The 15,286-nt window shown below is 44.5% G+C and overlaps 1 protein-coding gene across 1 annotated transcript in view; it reads left to right on the top strand.

Annotated features, from left to right (window-relative positions):
- The first annotated feature begins 5,528 nt into the window (after window positions 1–5,528).
- LOC148117935 (uncharacterized) overlaps window positions 5,529–15,286 on the top strand; it is a 74,722-nt gene continuing 64,964 nt past the window's right edge. The window contains exon 1 of the mRNA XM_087901759.1: window positions 5,529–5,823. Coding sequence (XP_087757885.1) covers window positions 5,529–5,823 — 295 coding nt within the window. The remainder of the gene's footprint in view (window positions 5,824–15,286) is intronic.

Below are 15,286 nucleotides of genomic sequence, written 5' to 3' on the forward strand. Positions count from 1 at the left end.
TTCTCATGTTTGCAAAGCTTTACCTACTAAGCCATCTCCAGTCCCTGTTTTTAACATCTTTAAATATGGAAATGAAGCAATCTTAGGCTTTCTCCTTTGGATCTGGTTTAGCATTCTCTCTGGTTTTCTAGGCCTCTAATTCCTGTCCCTATCCCCTCCATACCCACTCCCTCACCAGGCCAATCCCAGAAACAACTGTTTGCCATTACCTGAGTTGTGAAGTCCTCCATAGAGAGGAAACACAGTACGTGGAAAGCAGAACGACCACTGCCTTCAGAACTCACCAGTGAGAGACTGTACAGGAAAGCATAGGTTAGGCACACATGAGAGGCACAAGACACAAGCTGTGTGCCCCAGCATGTGGACAACAGGGCCCGAACTGTCACAAAGAAGAGTAACGTTCATGCGGTTCCACAGTTATTGCCTGCGCATTGAAGCTATCCCTCCTGCAGGGAAACCAGCAACTCATAAGACTCAGGAAGTAAATGAAACATGCAAGGCCCAGAAGTAAACAGAACTCCCTAGCTCCTGGAACTTACCGGTTCAAAGGGCCTCTCTCCAAGGCTATTAACTCGGGAAGCAATTGACAAAGTGAGAGATCGTCTATGCAGAGTTGCCTGCAGGTTGAGCCGGGGGTGGGGGGGGGTGGGGGGGGGTGGGGGGGGGGGTGGGGGGTGGGGTGGGTGGTCGTAGGGATGAAGATTTGTGAGTCGTCACTCACCCATCCATGCTCCTCTGAGTAACCACAATAAACTCACTGCTTCACTAACCTAGAACGGAGTGGAACTGTTTCTTTGGTGTGGATAAATAGACGTTTGTCCATTAATCCCTAGGAAAATCACACCAGAGCATGACACATCCTAGGAGAAAGCGTGTGCAGTAGAGAGGAAGCAGCAGTTCTGAGAAGGGGTCAGGAAAGGGAAAAGTGACTGCTGAAGCAGGATCAGCACATGGTGCAGCCGCCAAGCCAAAAAGTCCATCTTCATTGGAAAGGCCAGTCAAATCCCAGAAAGGGCTTTAACTGGGAGATTTACATTTCCAGAGAACATTTTGGCAGCAACAGGGAGGCCGAAGAGCCGTGGGACACAACCCAGAGGCCAGTTCTGGAGCAGCCATGATGATGACAGTGATGGTAGTAGTGATGGTGATGCCCTGAGGCCAGCAGAAGGGTGGGGAGGTCAGCACTGGGACAGGGAAGGGACCTGAGCTGCAGTTGGGAAATAAATACTGAATACGCAGTGCGTAATGGTTGGCCAAAACTAGAGTGAAGAGGAATGGAAATATACCGAGGCCCATTGCTTCCTCTGCATCTTTGCCCAGGGGCTTCCAGAATGAGGTGCCCACTTCACCCACATCTCTGGAATGGCTCACGTGCCCTGGACGGTTCTCTTGATAACCTCTTTTCATGTCACTCCTTCCATTCTCCTCCACACATGCAGGTGACCCCCCTCTGGAGCAACAAGCCGCAATACACTCTCTCCCATTTCTATTTCTGTCCCAGATGGACTGTCAGGATGGCCTCCTCCCTAGCACTGCTTCTAAAACCTGTTTCTTCTCTCAGGGTCTTCTTGTACCTATTTTCATCTAAAAGTTTCCCTGGGCAGTATCAATGATGTAATCATGATGGTCTATAAAATTGTAACTATTTTCTAGAGGATCTGTGGTTTTTATTTTAATAATAATTATGTGTTGGAGGGTATGTGCATTCAGCTGCAGGTGGCCTCACAGGTCAGAGCAGAGTGTTGGATCCTCTGGAGTTGGAGATACAGGCAGTTGTGAACTGCTTGGTGTGGGTGCTGGGAACCAAACACGTCTTCTGCAAGAGCAGTAAGCACTCTTGGCCACTGGGCTGTCTTTCCATCCTTATCATCATCATTTTGGAAGGTCAAGTATGCACTTAGTATCGCCACATGATGGAGATCTGCCTATCTCTAATCCATACCTATGGCAATTACGTGTGTGCTCTGTCATCTTTCTGCTTCTAGCAGCGACACCTCATGATCAGCATCATCTGCTTTTCAAAAACCAGAGTGTTAAATTAATCCAAAAGCTATGAAAGACCTAGGGTTCACCTTTCTCGTAAACTAGAGAGTCATCCTGCTACCCTTGTAGACTCATAGAGTAACAAAAGAGGCAGGTGTCATCTCTTACAGTGGAATGCAATGTGAGGGTTATGTTTTGCATGGCTCTCTTAATTCCCAGTATCCACAGGCCCAGAGGTTGATGGTACATCAAAGTGGGGTGATACCTGTGTACTGCAGGAGAGAACCCCTAAATGATGAAACTCTCTGCTTAGATTTTGGCTACAGATCAGTGTGTGTGTGTGTGTGTGTGTGTGTGTGTGTGTGTTCATGTGTTCTTTTTTAAATTTAGAATCTAAACAAATTGTCTCTAGGATGAGAAATGGGTCCATTTATACCTGATATCTCCAGAGAGGCAACCATCCTAACTTCATCCTCTCTGGTCCCCAAGGCTGTTTGCTCTTCAAACTTGCTTTAACAGATGGTCTGAGAAGCTTAAGAACACAGCACTATGAGTTACTTCTGACATGTTCATGACAATTTCTTGTGCTAGAACATGTGTTACTGTCCCCAAGGGCTGGCCCTATGGAATTATTACATGCCTTATCTTTGTGTGCTATGAGCTATTTCAAAGGTTTTACAACTATTATTGTAATCCTTACAATGACCCAGTAAGGTGGCTCATGGTTTTCATTTTAAATAAGGAAACTGTGACTTGGAGCTAGGAGCTACCACTGTAAGTGGTAGAAGCATGTTTCTCACGAAGTTAGTGTGACTGGAGAGCCTGTGCTTCTGCTCTGACAGCATTGGTTTGGGTCCATGAAGAGTCCAGCTTCATAAACTGTAGAGAGATCTCAGTTTGGACAGGGCTTGCAAGCCTGAGGACCCAAGTTCAGATCCACAGCACACAAATAAAAGTCTGGGCCCTCTGCATTTACCTGTAGAGATGTCAATAACTGCACCCATGAAGTCTCACGAACTTGCCACCTAAACATGACCTGAACAAAGATGGCACCAATAGGCATGCTAACAAGGAAGAAGGGAAGGTCATGAGGCTCCAAGCATAGACAAAGAACTACAGGAAATGAATAAATACTGAGGGCAGAAGAAAAGGTATTCTTCAGGGAAGAGCACATCAAGTAGTTATTCAATACCAAATGGTCTACCCCAGAAATATAGACATATACATACACATACATATAACATTATGTGGGCAGAGCAGCTTGTATGCTTTTATTCTTGTTCTTATGAGCACAAGTGTGTGTGTATGTGTGCAACAATAATTTTAAAAAAGAGGCCATGAATTTGAAAGAGAATTATGGTGGGGATTGTTACATGGGAGGGTTTGGAGGGAGGAAAGGAAGGGGGGAAATAATGTAATCATAAACTTGAAAATAAAAGTATAATTAAAAATAATAACAGAATAAAGATCAATTAAAGAAAACATTTGACATACACCTATGGCCCAAGAATGTACACACACACACACACACACACACACACACACACACACACACACCTAAAGAGTTCTGGTCTCTTTGACTCAGTGGAGGGAGTCAAGGAGCTGCCCTGCTTACTATTAATTAAAAGTAAAGCCATTACTTAGGCAGCTCCATTCTAGCAAGATGGCCTTTAAAGAACTGCAATTAAGCACCTAGATTTTAAAAGCAGATCCTATTAACTTGGAACAGGACAAGATACTGGCAACCAGCTCATTAGCTTAAAATGCCATGTTATCTTTGCACAAAAAGGAGGTTTTTAAAAATCTTCAGAAAATTCAAACAACATCCAGTCAGCTTCCTACATGCATACTAAACACCAGCAAATGTTACCACCACATATGTCCACACTCTTTGTAAAAATGTCCTCACCTTTCCAGGCACCAGGCAGATGGGGATGTGACAAATGACAGCAGCTAGGGAGCAAAGACCCCCAGATCGGCTACTAACCTGTTCTTGCCTCACTCCCGTCCTTGTCAACCCATCTACCTGGCCTATAAGACTCAAGTGCCACTGCCGAATTAGCTTCAGAAGAAATGCCTAGAAATATCCGCCTGTGATTATTGCTTTTAAATCCCTAATATCCACCTAGTATTTGTCTTTCTTAGGGTCAATCCCATTAGTGATACCTGCTGGACACTTCATTAAGGCTTATTTGAAGCCATTAGGCATCTGCCAGATTGGAAGCAAAGCTGTCTGCACAAAACAGGACAGTATCCTGGTGCCAGTCATGAAGGGTCAGCTCTCTCCATGTGGCTATTGTTGGACCCACCCACTAGGGGCTGAGGTTAGGGTTCAAAGTTGAAGTCTGTAATGGTGATTTTCACTTTCAATCAGACAATCTAGAATCACCTGGGAAGAGTGTCTCAGTGAGGAACTGTCCAGACAAGGTTGGACAGTGAGCATGCCTACAAAAGATTTTCTTTTTTGAGTAAATTGAAGTGACAGTACCCACTCTAGATGTTGGTAGCACCATGTAGTAGTTTGAATATAAATGGCCCCCATAATCTCATAGGGAGTGGCAATATTAGGAGGTGTGGACTTGTTGGAGTAGGTATGGTCTTGTTGGAGGAAGTACATCATTGTGGAGGTGGGCTTTGAGATCTCATATATGCTCAAAATACTGTCTGGTGTCTCATTCTACTTCCTGTTGCCTTCTGATCAAGATGCAGCCAGTGTCATGTCTACCTGCATGCCACCATGTTCCTACCATAATGATGATGGACTAAACCTCTGAAACTTTAGATCATCACCTCAGCTAAATGTTTTCCTTTATAAGAGTTGCCATGGTCCTGATATCTCTTGACATCAGCAGAAACCCCAAGACACAGCATTTGATGGGCGGGATCCTGGACCGAATGACAGAAGAGAGCACACGCTGCAAGTGTTTCTGCTTTGCTTCCTGCTCTTAGCTGTGGATGTGATGTGACCACCTGTTCCAGAGTCCTGGCACCCTGACTTCTCCACGATGACTGACTGTGAGCTGGAGTTGGAAACTTGTCAGAGTGTTGCATCACAACAGGAAGTTAAACTAAGACCAACACTAAATACCTCATCTTTATTTTCCTCCCATGAACCAGTTCCCCTGGCAAACCTGTCCTTGAGGATCCTTCACGAAATGCAGATGGGCAATGACCCTGGAGCTGAAGGGCACTTTCTGGACGAGCTCCTGGTTTGCCTCTGCCATAGCACCAGCAGGAAACACGGTCCTATCTCTGCTCTCACAAGTCCCAGACCCTACTCTCCAAAAAAAGCTCTCTCCTGTAGTGGTGATGAGCATCCTTCAGGTCACCAGACTATGGCGCTACTGAGAGGAGGTGAACTGTGAGGTGTTAGCAGAGAACAGGCAGTCACAGAAGAGGCAGGAGGGAAAGAGAAGGCAGCCCTGCAGTAGCTGGACTACAAAGAGGGACAGCATGCCCACTTTTCAGCAGGGTCACCAGTTCATGAGCTTGGATCCCCCCGCCCCAGACTCAACACCATCCAACTAAAGAGATGAAGTGATGGGATGAGGGTGGAGGACCGAGAAAGGAAAGAGAGGATCAAAAGAGGTGAGAGCCAAGGGGACCAAGAAGAGATCAGCTCAGAGTTCACTGGACAGTCAGCCAGCTCTGGAGACCCCAGCGTCCCAACAGGGGTGTTTCTCCTTCAAGAGATGCCTGTTTCTGCTTCCTCTGAGTCTTCACTTTCTCTGCTGATGCGTGTCCAATGTTCACCCCTGGGAATACCCCAGACACCGGGGCTGCTGGCCTGCTGCACCACCACTGGGATCACAGAAGCAGATGGCTGGGGTTGTGGAGGATGTGATGTCAGAGGTGTAGCTTTGGAAAGGATATTCCCAGACTTTTCTCTCTCCCTTCCTTTGCTTTCTGGTCACCAAAAGTGAACTTACCTTCTCTTCCACATGATCCTGCCACAGTACTACCATAAGCCCAAAGGCAGAGACCATGTAAACTTGGATTAAAATGAAATCGAGACAAACTAACCCTTGCATGCTCCCCGATTTTCAGTCCTGATCCTGTGAGCACCTATGAGCTCAGGTTAGTTATTTCTGTGGGTTTTCTTGTGATGTCCTTGGCCTCAGTGGCTTTGACAGTCTTTCCTCCACTCTTCCACAGGATTTCCAACGCTCAGCCTAATGTTTGCCTGTGAGTGTCTGCATCTGTTTCCATCAGGTGCTAGATGAAGGCTCTCTGATGACAATCAGGGTAGTCACCAACTTATAAGTGTAGTAGAATATTGTTAGGCTTCATTACATTGCCACTCTCACATCCCTGCCCCCCCCGCCCTGGACTTCCCATAAGTAGGACAGACTGTAGGTCAAAGGTTACGTGGCTGGGGTGGAGTGTCAGTTCCTCCAGTGGAGGTCCTGCCTCATCACAGGAAATGACCAGTACAGGCTGAGTATCCATTATTGTTAGAAGTCTTCTCTGGGGTCATCCTTATAGCTTCCAGGGAGTTTGCCTTATTACCTAACCACAAAATGCCCCCACTTCCAGTCATCTCCTTCAGTACTCCCTCCTCCATTCACCCCCAAGCCCTTCAATCCCTCATATTCCCATCTCCACTGTCCTCCAGTCCACCCTCAAGATCTCTCCTATTTTTGCTAATTTGTGCTACTCACATGCTAGCACATGCTACTCACATGCTAGTACTCACAGGTATGGGGACATCCACCACAGCACGGTTTGTCAAAGGACCTTACCCCTAAAAGGAAATGTTTACCCCCCCTAGAAGCAACAAACTGTCCTTAGCTTTTTATAAGGGTTGGGGCTCAAGTCTCCTCCACGACAGAATGTTGACTGCCTTCACAGCTGCTATGAGCTCATGAGCATCAGCTGCCAGGAGATGTGGCTTCCCGCTGCCCCTCCTGCTATTTAGTTTTACCATCTTTTCTGCCTTCTCTCATAACGGCCCCTGAGCCTTGGTTGCAGGCATGCCGTTCAGATGTCCCCTGTGCCTTGGAGGAGGGCATGCCACACAGATGTCCCCTGAGCCCTGGATGAGGTGGTGCCACACAGATGTCCCCTGAGCCCTGGATGAGGGGGTGCCACACAGATGTCCCCTAAGCCCCGGATAAGGGTGTGCTATACAGATGTCCCCTGAGCCCCGGATGAGGGTGCGCTGCACAGATGTCCCCTGAGCCCCAGATGAGAGTGTGCTACACAGATGTCCCCCTGAGCCCTGGATAAGGGGGTGCTACACATATGTCCCCTGAGCCCTGGATGAGGTGGTGCCACACAGATGTCCCCTGAGCCCCGGATAAGGGCATGCCACAGAGATGTCCCACTTGTGGCTGAGCACTCACTGACACTTCTTTGCACTTTGACCATTTTTAGATTCTCCTTTTTACTTACTCTGTTGGAGAATTCTTGAGAAACTGTGAACTTAGTCAAATTTTGCCTCTCTTTATAGCTTGTCAATCTCTCTCTCTCTCTCTCTCTCTCTCTCTCTCTCTCTCCCTCTGTGTGTGTGTGTGTGTGTTACTTAACTATCTCATTTATTCCTGAAACCCCTAATAAATAAAATACCATCAAAATGAAAAACATTTTCAGTGTTTTAACAGAATATTTTTCAATACTTACAAGTAGGAAAATTATATCCATTGAACCCTGGAAATAAGTTTAAGTGATAAACAACTTGAAAATAAATCGATAAGTAGAGATTGACCATGAAATTCAGGCAGTGACAGGAGGAAGTGAAGTCATGCATGGTGTGAGCAGTGGAGGAGGCTAGGAGTCTGCAGCCTGCAGAAGACAGCAGAGTGGGTGGACGGTGTCTAGGAATATACTCCAAATAAAACACAGAAAAGCAGGGTTAGCACAATGCTTACCAACAAGACTGATAATATGAGTTCAATCCCACATGGTAAAAGGAGAAAACTAACTCACATAAGTTGTTCTCTGACCTCCATATGTTCTGTGACATGTATGTGCACATACATGTTCACACACACAGAGCCTAGAGCTGGGGTGATAGCTTAGTTGTTAAAGCTTTACCTTGCAAGCATAAGGACCTGAGTTGGATCCCACAAACTCCTGTTTAAAAACAAAAAAGAAAGAAAGCTGGGTGTGATGGCCCACACTTGTAATCACAGCACTGAGCAGGCAAAGAGAAGTGGCCTCTCAGGCTCACTGGTCAGCTAGCCCATCCCCCTTGCTGAGTTTCTGACCAAAAAGAAAAATAAGAGATTCTATCTCCTAAATAAGGTAAATGGCCCTAAGGAACAATGCCCAAGGTTGTCTGTCCTCTGGCCTCTTTATTGACACGCACGCACAAATACACGCACACACACATACACATCTTCATGTACACAAATGAACATACAAACATACATACACACACAATCATACAAACCATTCTTTCCTTGAGTTTTAGAAACTAGGAGCTCTTGCTGTGGGAGATGCATCTATAAGAAGACTCTCAGGTTGAATGGAGGAGGGGTCTTTAAAACATAAGGAAGTAACACATGGACTCCGCAGAGATGCAGAGAATCTACCTTTGTCATCGCACATGGCATGAACATGCACACAGCAGTAGGTTCATTCATAACAGCACAGATTTAAATATCTCCACACGGTATTCTCCGTGTCAACTGCTGTATTCCTGCCTGCAACTATGATGACAAAATACCACTTTGTGTTATTTATTTGGGTTTGGGGTGAAAAATCCTTGCAGTGGAGAAAGAGCTGTTAAGTGAAAAACAGTATAATTTCCCAAGAGCCCCATGACAAACACCATTAGCACCACCGCTAACATGGGGTAAGCAGTCCTGTACAGAGATGCTGCCTGGCCCCAGCCCAGGGCACTGGCCATGGGCTGCCACGACTCACTTTCCTAAGCTGTTGCTTTGTGACTCACCTCCATGTATCTTTTTCTATTACAAAGTGCTCAGAAGTTTGCTGGTTCCTAAGGACTGCTTAAGTAATAGGATATTGGACTAGGGAGATGGTTCAGTCCATTAAGAACTCGCCTTACAAGCATGAAGACCTGACTTCAATTCTCAGAAACCATTTCTAGAAAAAAAAAGCAATAAAAAGCTCTGCTGGTTTAGGATGTTATTTAGTAAATAAAACACTTACCAAACAAGCACAAGAGGATGAATTTGGGCCAAGCTGTACACAATAGCAATAGTCTATAACCCCAGCACCCCAGCTATTAGATGGGAGGTGGAACCAGGAGAATCCCCAGAAATTCATAAGTCAGGTAACATGGTATATGTCCTGGTCTATGCAACAAGAGAAACCCTGGAAGTAGAAGGTTATCTGAGGTTATTCCCGAACCTGCAAGTGCAGCGTGGCATGCACATGTCTACACACACACACACACACACACACACACACACACACACACGCGCACACACATGCACACACACTCACACACACACACACAAGCTTGGTATTGTGGAGAATGCTTATAATCCTAGTTCTGAGCAATAAGAAACAAATCTCCCTGGGACTCACTGGCTCACCAGTCTAGATTCCTGGGTGAGTTCCAGGTTAGTGAGAGACCCTATCTCAAAACAGATAGATGGCATCTGAGTAAGACTCTCCTCTGACCTACACGCATGCCACCACCACCACACCCCTCCCCCGACACACATATGCCACCACCACCACCACCCCCACACTCCCCACTACCATCACCACCACACCCATACACACACACACACACACACACTACCATCACCACCACACCCATACAAATACACACACACAATACACTACCATCACCATCACACCCATACACACACACACTACCATCACCACCACACCCATACAAATACACACACACAATACACTACCATCACCATCACACCCATACACACACACACATACACACACACACACACTACCATCACCACCACATACACACACATACATAAACTCACATACACATGCACATATCACATGTTCAGTTAGATGTTTTCCTGTACTTATATAACATGTCTCTCAGTAGAGAATTCATGCACAGATTAAAACTCCCAAGGCAGAAGATCCTAGTGCGTGTCCCAGGCTGGCAACACCAAACTCTGAGACCAGGTTGGGCACTCAGGCTTTGGGAGCTCTTTCCAGCATACTGAGGCAGAAACCCATATCCTATCAGGTCATCCAGGGAAAAGTAACTCCTGGTCTATGACCCCAAGAGACAGCACTACCTCCAAGTCCCCTTAGGGATCATAGGAGTACAGTTCACCTGTAGGAGTTCATACCAAGTGCCACAAGTTGCCAGTCCCAAATGTCTTACTTATTGGATTAAACTGTATTATCTCAAAGCTGTTGATTGTCCAGTATTAGTGTAGGACAATTCTATATTCTGTCAATTGTGTTTTAAATAAATGCTGATTGGCCATTAGCCAGGCAGGATGTATAGGTAAGACAACCAGACAGGAAGTAGAGGTGGGGCAAGAAGAATAGGAGAATTCTGGGAAACAGTAGGCTCACTTAACAGTCCTGCCCAAATCACAGAGGAAGCAGGATGTGACCTGCCCTGCTGAAAAAGGTACTGAGCCACATGGCTAATATAGATAAGGATAATGAGTTAATATACATTATAAGAGCTAATACGAAGCTGGAGATAATGGCCCATTCAGTTTATAGCTTATGAAGACCTCTGTGTGATTTTCTTTGGGACTTTCTGGCTGTGGGAACTGGGCAAGACAGAAATCCCAACAAAGCAGGCCCTTCATGTTACACAGTATTTTCAGTTTAATGCCAGGAGCTAGTTAATGTGACAAGCAATATCCTCATTTTGTAATAAATTCTAGAGAATTCAGAAAGTGAGGTGTTTTATTTTAAAATCCTTCGAAACTGGGAAAATGAATTAACATGCCTATTTGGCACAAAACAATGCTTTTCATACTCTTGGTTAAAACTTTCCATGTCCTTTACTCCCCAGGATCTAGTACAGTCCCTTCCACAGACTCCAGATTGTCTTGGTTCAGGATGCAGAGCCTTATCTAATGTGTACCCTGGGGCTTGAGACTTCCTTCCGCTCCTGATATACAGGCTCAGTCACACAGACACAACCTTTAACCCCAAGATAAGCTGCAGCGCCCAGGCTGGCAGGTACCAGCTGCCCACTCAGAAAGACAGGGCCTCGGAATTTCAGCTTGGCTGAGACTCTCGGAGGAGCCCTAAGTCTAACTAAAGCACCACACACTGAAAACAGCTCATAATGATTCATTCTTGTGCTTAATAACCCCTCCCCAAGTTTTCTCAGGTTAGAGAAAATATAAAGGGACTTAAAAGAACCATTGAATTAAGCCAAACCCACAAAGTCTGCCCCCAACCCATTGCATGCACAGTTCACTCAATGAGGGCCTAAACCAGGCCATTTTCATCTCTGAATTTTAAAAGCACAACACAAAATCTGAGCCAGTCATAAGGATCCGAGTTGGGTTAAGATCCCCAGAACTCAGTTAAACACTGGACAGCTATGGCGGCTTACCTCTAATCTTAGCCACATTGGAGGGAGAGACAGGGGATTGATCCCTCAAGCCAGCTGACTAGACAGACTAGTGTAATTGTTATGCTCTGAGCTCAGTACATAGGGAAAATGGGACTAGGAAAGACCCTGACATCAACCTCTGGCCTCCACGCATATACATGCAGCTCTGACCACATGCATACATTCATACGCACCACACACAAATATGTGTAAAAAAATTGAAGATTTGAAGCAATGAGACTATTAATTTTAAGCTGTGCTTACTAGTAACCTGTTGATGAACTTGTCCTGACACAGCCCACTGACCACGGCTTCCAGGTCACTCTCCAGGGAAATCTCAGTGGCGCTAAATGAAACATATGACCCCCCTGTAATATTATGACATTGTGTAGACATAACCTAAATTCAAAAGCCTCTCAAAATAGAAACCTTGGTTCCATCTGTCTCTTTAAAAAGAAAAACTCATAGTTGCTTGTAATCGTATTCATTTACCATTTTCTCAACTGTTTAACAGCTGGTAGCAGGTGGAGGACAGAAGGGTAGGAGGAGACATGGATAAGTAATGAAAGTCATTCTCCTGCCTTGATTTTAAATGTTATCAGTGCTTAAAATGTCAAAATTATGTCTCACATTCCTCTAACGTCTAGCCTATAACATGTCTAACTGAATCCAGCCCTCCCCCCAGAACCCTGTGTTCACCCCTGGAGAATTCCCGAGAGTGAGCAAAGGAAACCAGATTTCCTTCTGAACAACTTGCTGAAGGTTTGACAAGGGGAGATTCACTGATGGAGCATTCAGCTGGTGGAGGACAATTGGTGACAAGTATTCACGTCTTAACAATCAAATTGAGCTTTTCAAGCTGGGAGTCAAACCATCAAGAAACCACCCATCACACGTCTGTTTCTGGAGACACGTGGCAGCCACTGAAGATGTGTACAGCATAGACCTGGTACATCTTTAAAGGAGAAGGCTCTCAGTGGGTACATCTGTGGATGCCTACAGGGCACAACTCAACTTTATTGAGGTATTTCTGACCGTGGCTACCACTGTTCCTCAGACATGGGTGTTTGAATGCAACATTCAGAACGTGTGTGATACTATACCCAGGTGGTACTAGGACAGCTCTCAGCCGATCCTTAACTGGTTCTGAAACAAGGGAAGCTGTTTCCCCAGCTGCCCACCTCCATCTTGAACACAGTGAGGCAGACTCCCTCAGGACCCATGTTTCAAAAATCCAGGCACAGTTGCACAAATTGTAATGCTAGAACTCGGGAGGCAGAGACAGAAAGGTTTCTGGGGCTCTCTGGCCATCCAACCTAGCAGATCAGTAAGCTCCACACAGACAGGGACCCTATCTCAGAACCAGGAAATGAAGACCGACTGAGGAAGACAACTGACATCAACATTTGGCCTCTATACAGACATAAGCACATGTACATACACACCTGTACACACATACACACACATACCTGAACACACACACCTGTACACACACGCACATACACACCTGTACATACACTTACACACCTGAACACACATATACACATCTGTACACACACACATTTGTCAGAAATGACTGAATATACCATCCAGAATGGGAGTGGGCTGAAGGTTAATTCTATTGGAAGGTTAGTTTCCTCACAATAGTAGAGGATGTATAGAGAATTATAAAAAGAAGTAAATGGTTTATAAAAAATTAAACAAAGTCTTTAAAGAGACAAAAGTGTAGACAGTCATAAAATAAATAAGACTATACACAGAGAGTCTGGATTATGTATATTATTATGTTTTCTTTGAATGTTTTGACTTCAGAGAGTCATTTGATTCTGGGGACTGCTAAGCTAAGCCAACATATATATTTTGAAGGTTTCTTAAATTCAAAATATTGGTCTAAAGTTATGTTGCTTTGGAAAAGAGGTTCTTCTTTTGTTTCCACAGAGGATGAGAACCTGTGGATTCATTCCAGCCTAATGTGGTTTGATAGACCAAGAGCCACTGAAAGGTTGTCGTGAACACCCTCAAAAATTTACTTTGCTCAACTGCTGAATGAGATGAACCTAGCACACAGGATACACCATGAAAGACCTCATTAACAGAGCCCCAATCAGCAGGAAGCAATCTAGAGAACTATGCCCAAATTCCCAAATATTGTTTATAAATGTTTCTTTACATTCAAAGGGGGATATGCTATAGAGATTTTCATTGGTATGAATCTTGGTCTATTGATACAAATTTAAGGTCAATTTTGTTATTGTGTGTGTGTGTGTGTGTGTGTGTGTGTGTATGTATCTGCTCTTGATTAAGGTATTGTGTTTTTGCAGCTCATTAAAAATGTAATGTATAATTAAGAAATATAAGTTTATAGATAATCCTCTGTAATAATCAAGCTTGTAGTCATGTTAGTTAGGTTTTCCAGATGTGCAGAGATATATTTCAGATGGATAGGGATTCTTCAAATCTTTCAAAGACCTTCAGAATATAGCATTTAAAATGTTTTGATAACTTAGGACTTTTCATGAAAGTGAGACACATTTGCTCCTGGTGGCACCAATTTACTTCAAGAGGAAGATGGGCATTGAAGAGGCTCCTCAAGGAGTTGATTAGCCATTGGGGCAAAAACTGTTCTTGCCTGGGCTGTTTGTTGAACTGGACATGGAGGACCCACAGAGAAATAACTGCTGAACTTGCCTAATGGTGAGACGATCCTTCAGGGTTCCTCCTTCATGAAAGAGTCTGCCAGACAGTCTGCAGAACAAAGAAGAAAGTTACTGACAAACTGCCAATATAGGGAGAACTGCCTTTGAAATTTCCTGTTTCATGAAAAAGTTTGTTGGACACTATGGACCTATAGGCTAAAGATGGATGCCCCAATGGTACAGAAGAACTTTGGGTAATTATCCAGGCAGTGAGATGTCTCTGTCATTTCAAGAGTTTTGGAAGTTGTTTACATTGAACTAATTGCTTACTTAGGCAATATCATATCTTTCTGGAGTTTTTGATTGAGTTGAAGAATTTATAGTTATAGTTAAAAGATAAAGGAGATATAAATATTGTAACTGTAATTATTGCTTGATACCTGTTTTGTTATATGCAATTTTACTATGTTAAAGTTAAAACCCTTCCTTTTTATTTAAACAGAAAAGGGAAGGTGATGTGGGATTCCCCTCTGTATGCTGTGAATACCATTGTTAATAAAGAAACTGCTTTGGACCTATAGCAGGGCAGAACTTAGCTAGACAGGAAAAACTAAACTGAATGCTGGGAGAAAGAACAGCAGAGTCAGAGAGAAGCCATGGAGCCACCACTGGAGACAGACATGCTGAAACTTTGCTGGTAGGTTACAATCTTGTGGTGATGCACAGATTAATGGAGATGGGTTAAATTTAGATGTAAGAGTTAGCCAATAAGAAGTTAGAGCTAATGAGCCAAGCAGTGATTTAAATAATACAGTTTCTGCATGATCATTTTGGTCTGAGCCCCTGAGCAGCTGGGAAATGAAAAAGCAGTCTCCTCACAACAATTATGGTCCCTGGACAGCCTAAGGGTTCTTCCTCTGCAGAGAACACTGAACACCTGTAGCCCAGGTAGCTAAATCCTACTGTTCATCTAGGTTGGATGATTATGTTGTATCTGTGGTTCTTACACATGACCTTCTGTGTCAGGATACTCAACTGCAGCCCCTCCCACTGCCTAGCATAGAGGTTGGCTGCTTCTTCATCTGCTCAGATCTCACCTCAGCAAAAGGCATTGGAAGATGACCTTCCTCTCTCCCCTCTGGTGCTCTGTAAATAATATACCCCAAGGACCATGTGTACA

The sequence above is a fragment of the Myodes glareolus genome, chromosome 25 (genome assembly GCF_982192425.1).
Source record: "Myodes glareolus chromosome 25, mMyoGla1.1, whole genome shotgun sequence".
Lineage (NCBI taxonomy): Eukaryota > Metazoa > Chordata > Mammalia > Rodentia > Cricetidae > Myodes > Myodes glareolus.